Source organism: Suricata suricatta, chromosome 5 (assembly GCF_006229205.1).
Source record: "Suricata suricatta isolate VVHF042 chromosome 5, meerkat_22Aug2017_6uvM2_HiC, whole genome shotgun sequence".
NCBI lineage: Eukaryota > Metazoa > Chordata > Mammalia > Carnivora > Herpestidae > Suricata > Suricata suricatta.
Window position 1 is genome coordinate 154,289,463 of NC_043704.1, and position 5,519 is coordinate 154,294,981.

At 44.5% G+C, this 5,519-nt stretch overlaps 1 protein-coding gene across 7 annotated transcripts in view; it reads right to left on the reverse strand.

The window, feature by feature from the left end:
- The window catches only part of GOLGA4 (golgin A4), a 108,600-nt gene that overhangs the window by 80,763 nt on the left and 22,318 nt on the right, over positions 1-5,519 (reverse strand). For 3 of the 7 annotated variants that reach the window (XM_029940571.1, XM_029940576.1, XM_029940572.1), the window contains exon 3: positions 3,362-3,460. The exons of the other annotated variants lie outside the window; for them this stretch is intronic. In XM_029940571.1, coding sequence (XP_029796431.1) covers positions 3,362-3,460 — 99 coding nt within the window. The remainder of the gene's footprint in view (positions 1-3,361; positions 3,461-5,519) is intronic. 7 annotated transcript variants of the gene reach the window in all.

A 5,519-nucleotide genomic window follows, 5' to 3' on the forward strand; every position in this document is an offset into this window, starting at 1 on the left:
AAGAGTTATCGGTCCAAGACGTTTCCCTCAGAGACATATTAGGGAGAAAAGTCGGGGGAGCATAACTTCTCTCGTCTAGTCTCTGCCATCCCACAGAACCACAAGCTGGATACACGGCTGCATTTGTGTATTCCTGGCCCTAAATGTACGACACGGTACACTACACACTATGAAGTAAAAACGTACTTTATAGAGTTCAGGAAGTCTCTCAGTCCACATACTGAAAATTAATAAAGAGTTAAATTACACAGAAAGGAAATGAAATGCTTCCATAAAACATTTAAGTCAGGATGAAGAGTGGCAAGAGAGTCTACATTTTAAGTAAATTGCTCGACGTATGACGTGGTCCATACAGAAAGCTCTTCTGTAACCGTCTGACCTGTCACACTGTCAGACAAACATGACCAAACGTTTAAAAACTTTCCCTCGCTGCATGTACGTGTCAATATATGTACCACATCATGCACCCACGTAAACACAGCCAAACACAGCAGTCGTGTGACCCACAAATTTAAACCGGGGCTTGTGCAGAAGCAAAACCCAGCACGTGTCCCTATGGTAACACCTTCATTCTGCCCAGCAAACTCCCGTTCACTTTTCAGCTTCCAAATGCAGCTGCTTCTCAGACGGCTTGCCTGAGGGCGAACACCCTCCCGAGGCCGCGTTTTCGTCTATGAAGGCTTCCTTCCTTCCTAGCTTCAGTGCACGCACGTCTCCCTACTGACCTGCCCGCTCCCGGGGGGCAGGCGCCGGCAGGCTCAGGCTGGCGCCCAGGCCCTGACTTCCGCCTGACGGGGGGAGGGGCCCGGCTCGCGCCTGGCAGAGCCGCACGCACTGACCACGCACTGACCACGCACTGACACTGACGTCCCCCAGGGAGACCGACCCGAGACCGACCGCTGACGGCCCGCTCCCAGACCCCAGGCAGGGGCTGCGGAACCAGCGCCCCCGTCACCGCTTCCTTCTCCTGGAGGCGGTTCTCGGTGGCAGAACAAGCCTGCTGATCTAAAGCGCATTTAGCTCACACGGGCTCCCCACCAGATTTGTCTGCAATCACGTTTTGTTCTCTTTCAACAACTATTTATTGACTGCTGAGCACTAAGGATACAGTAATTTTTAGAATCTGGCATCATTTTTCGAAAACCTGAACTACGTAAAAACCAACAGCTGGTGAACTCCTAAGCAGACCCTGACTAAATTTGTGTTCCATTTGTATGTTGTCGTAGGTTATGCTATGATTTCCTTTTGTTACCTGGAGAGACGTTTTTATCTGGACAAAATTTAAATAAGATAAATGAAGACTTTTGGTCTACTTAAAGTATTTTTTTTAAAGTTATAATTTTATTATCTAAATATATGATATATATATTTCAAAATCATCAGCACTTTCCACACGAGAATGGGTACTTAAATTACTTTTATGTCCATGGAAGTGGGCCTAGGAGGAGCTCTTCTCTTTATTAAGTCTCTGTGACTATTACATAAAATATACAGTAGTATTTTACATTTCTGAAGTAAATCAGTGGGGTGTCTATTAAGCATCTGACTCTTGATCTCAGAGTCATGAGTCTGAGCCTCACGTTGGGCTCCACGCTAGGTGTGGAGCTACCTAACAAAAACGTTTTTTTTAATGAAATAAACTGGTAGGTTAACTTAGACGCCTGTCTTCCTCTCAAACCAGTCTAAACCAGTTTTGAAAACAGTGAGGTATGATCTGCAGCGGGAAGCAAGGAGGACCCCTGCCCTGAGGTCCAGCTCTGGCATCACTAGAGCTCTGAGCTGCTTCCTGTTTTACAACCGAGTCCAGATGGGATTCAGTATTGCTACTGACCTTATGCAGGCCAGGTCCCCGGCTGGATGGATTAAGTACAGAAGTGTTCTAATTTCATCACCAGCTACTTAATAAATGAAACCAATTCCCGTCATTTAAAAAAACCTCAATCCTGGGGCGACTAGGTGGCTCAGTCAGTTAAGTGTCCGACTTTGGCTCAGGTCATGATCTCACAGATTGTGAGTTCGAGCCCCGCATCAGGCTCTGTGCTGACAGCTTGGAGCCTGGAGCCTGCTTCAGATTCTGTGTCCCCCTCTCTCTCTCTCTCTGCCCCTCCCCATGGGGCTCATGCTCTGTCTCTCAATATAAATAAACATTAAAAAAATTATAAAGAAAAATCCTCAATCCCTTAGTGCACCTGGGTGGCTCAGTGGGTTAAGCACCTGACTCTTTCTTTTTTTTAAGTAATTTATTGTCAAATTAGTTTCCGTACAACACCCAGTGCTCTTCCCCACAAGTGCCCTCCTCCATTACCACCACCTCTTTTCCCCCCTCCCCCTTCAACCCTCAGTTCATTTTCAGTATCAATAGTCTCTCAAGTTTTGCGTCCCTCTCTCTCCCCAACTCTCTTTCCCTCTTCCCCTCCCCCTGGTCCTCCATTAGGTCTCTCCTGTTCTCCTGTTAGACCTATAAGAAGCACCTGACTCTTGATTTCAGCTCAGGTCATGATCTCACGGTTTGTGAGTTCGAGCCCCACATCACACTCTGTGCTGACAGCATGGAGTCTGCTTGGGATTCTCTGTCTCCCTCTCTCTCTGCCCCTCCCCTGCTTGTTGGCTCTCTCTCTCTCTCTCTCTCAAAAATCAATAAACATAAAAGTAAAAAAGGGGGAACCTCAATCCCAGTCCTCTTAATGTCCAATGCAACACAGAAAGCTTTCCTTACTAGGCAATCAAACATGTCTAAGTTTTAATTTCCTAAATTAAGAACTTAAGATACTATATGAAAACAGTTCACTTTCTCAAAGTGAAATTATATATACAAGATCAAAATTATATGAATTCAGTCAATTGAAACATGAGATAACTACTTCCTTTCAGATGTTTAAAATAAAGAAGACCGGGGGTCTCCGAAAACAAGACACAACCGTCTGTTCCAGTAGACTCCACCTGCCTACTCAGTGTTGTCCAATCACGGATTTCGGTACAACGCATTTTTTTTCTTAGTGAGTCACATCTCAAAACATTCTTGGCCTCCTACCAAGAGTAGAACAGAGATTTCTAGCAATACACATCGTTTTTAGTTAATGAGCAAACATTCCCCAGGGAGAAAACAGAGTTTAGACCAGGGTGAAGGGAGTCTTCACGACATTAATGAAAACGGTGTTATTTTGCTGCTGTTAAAAAGCTTCCAGAAAACACACCAGCCATGAGAATTCAGCAATTTACTCCGATTTTTTAGAAAGGGTTAGCAACAGGGCACTGAAGAGGCTTTGAGGGACAGTGACAAGCAGCATGAAGTTCGCTTCTGGAACTTCCAAATCCCTCCGCTTCCCCGCGAGGGGAGCGCAGAAGCGGCGGAAGGACTCACCACGCGGGCAGCCTGTGTCTCAGGCTCTCTGGAGGGACCCAGAGCAAAGACCGTGTACTCAGAGAGGAGAGCGGGCTCTGCTATCACCCCGGCCAGCAGCTGTCTCAGGCGGTGGGACAGGCAGAGGTACGAACACAAGACAGACAACGAAACACAAGTCACAAGGGCAGGTCGCCCAGCGCTCTCCCCACGCGGCGCGCCCGACCCCACCACGGCCTCTGCGCCCGCGGAGCGCGCGGTGCCGGACACGTCGGGCGTGGAGGAGTTGAGCTCTTAGGAGTCTCGAAGCCCAACCTTCCCCGACGTGCCCGCTGGCACACAAACGATACAGCCACAGCCACCACGGCACACGGCATGTCGGCCGACTTGGTGCAGGAGTCTCTACCAGTAAGAGCCACACGTGGTAAAGAACACGAAGCCTTAATATAACCAACAGTGACCACGTTCATACATTCAAAGAGGCAGCACTGGAGTCTTGGGGGAGGACAAAACATGTTAAATAAACATTTATTTTGTACTTACAAAAATATGTACAGAAAGTTTTGAAACTGAAATTCATATAATAAGTTTTAAGGGCAAATTCTATTATACCAATTCTTTTACACGTGATCTTAGCCAAAAGGCTAAGAAGTATTATACTAATTCTTTTAATGTGTATTCTCTTCTGTTCTTCAGTCTTCTTTCAGAAGCTATATACTATACACCAAAATATTAATAATCATGAATTAGATCAGAAGAAATTATAATTAAAATGAACTTTTAAATGTGAAACTGGTGAAATCTGAATTATCTCTGTGGACTTCACACAGTTTGCCAATGTCAGCTCCCTCATTTTGACAGTGCACCAGAGTCAAACAAGATGTTATCTTTGAGGGAAAATGGGTAAAAAAATAAAGGGTACACAGGGCCTCCCAAAAAACTTTCAAAAAGTTTTCCTAACCTCCTGTGAATCTATGTTTATTTCAAAATAGAAACTAAAAAAAAAAACAAAAAAACAAATCTTTTGCAACATCAACGCAGCAGTAAATGTATATTATTGTTATATATTATATATAATAAAGGAATTAACAGGAAATAAATCTCTGCCCAAGCTTACGAACTTAGTCTTTTCAGCTCTGTACTGCAGCATCATGGCTACTCTGCTCCAGGCCTACAAGCTGAATATTAGCAGTGGACTGAAATATACTAATGCCTGTTTGGCTCTGGGCACTCATCTTATTGACATTTCTACTCTTGCTGAAAATCTGAACTCTCCTTGGAACTCAGAAAGGTCATCCTTGGAATGGATGTGATTTTAAGTTAAAGGCTATACAAATTCACTCTTCTTAGCCTCCCAAAATTAACATTTGAAATGAAGTCATTCTAGACCACAGAACAAAATAATTTAAAATTTCATAGTTAAGCAATCCCTATCAAAATAACATCAGCATTCTTCACAGAACTAAAACAAACAATCCTAAAACTTGTATGGAACCACAAAAGACCCCATAAAAGCATTCCTGAAAAAGAAAACCAAAGCTGGAGGCATGACAGTCCCAGACTTCAAGCTGTGTTACAAAGCTGAATTTATCAGGACAGCAGGGCACTGGCACAAACATGGCCATCAGGTCGGTGGAGCAGAGCACAGAGCCCAGAGACGGACCACAAACATACAGCCAACTCATCTCTGACAAAGCAGGGAAGACTGTCCAATGGAACAAAGACAGTCTCTTCAGCAAGCGGTGCTGGGAAACTGGCCGGCGACATGCAGAAGAATGAGCCTGGACCGCTGTCTTACACCAGACCCACAAATAAACTCAAAATGGATGAAAGACCTAAATGTAAGACAGGGAGCCATGGAAATCCTGGAGGAGAAAGCAGGCAAGAAGCTCTCTGACCTCAGCCACAGGAACTTCTTTCTCAACACATCTCCAGAGACCAGGGAAACAAAAGCAAAAATGAACTATTGGGACCTCATCAAAATAGAAATTTTCTGCACAGTGAAGGGAACAATCAGCAAAACTAAAAGGCAACTGATGGAATGGGAGAAGATATTTGCAAATGACATATCAGATAAAGAGTTAGTATCCACAATCTATAAAGAACTTATCAGACTCGACACCCAAAAAACAAGTAATCCAGTGAAGAAATGGGCAAAAGACATGAATAGACACTTTTC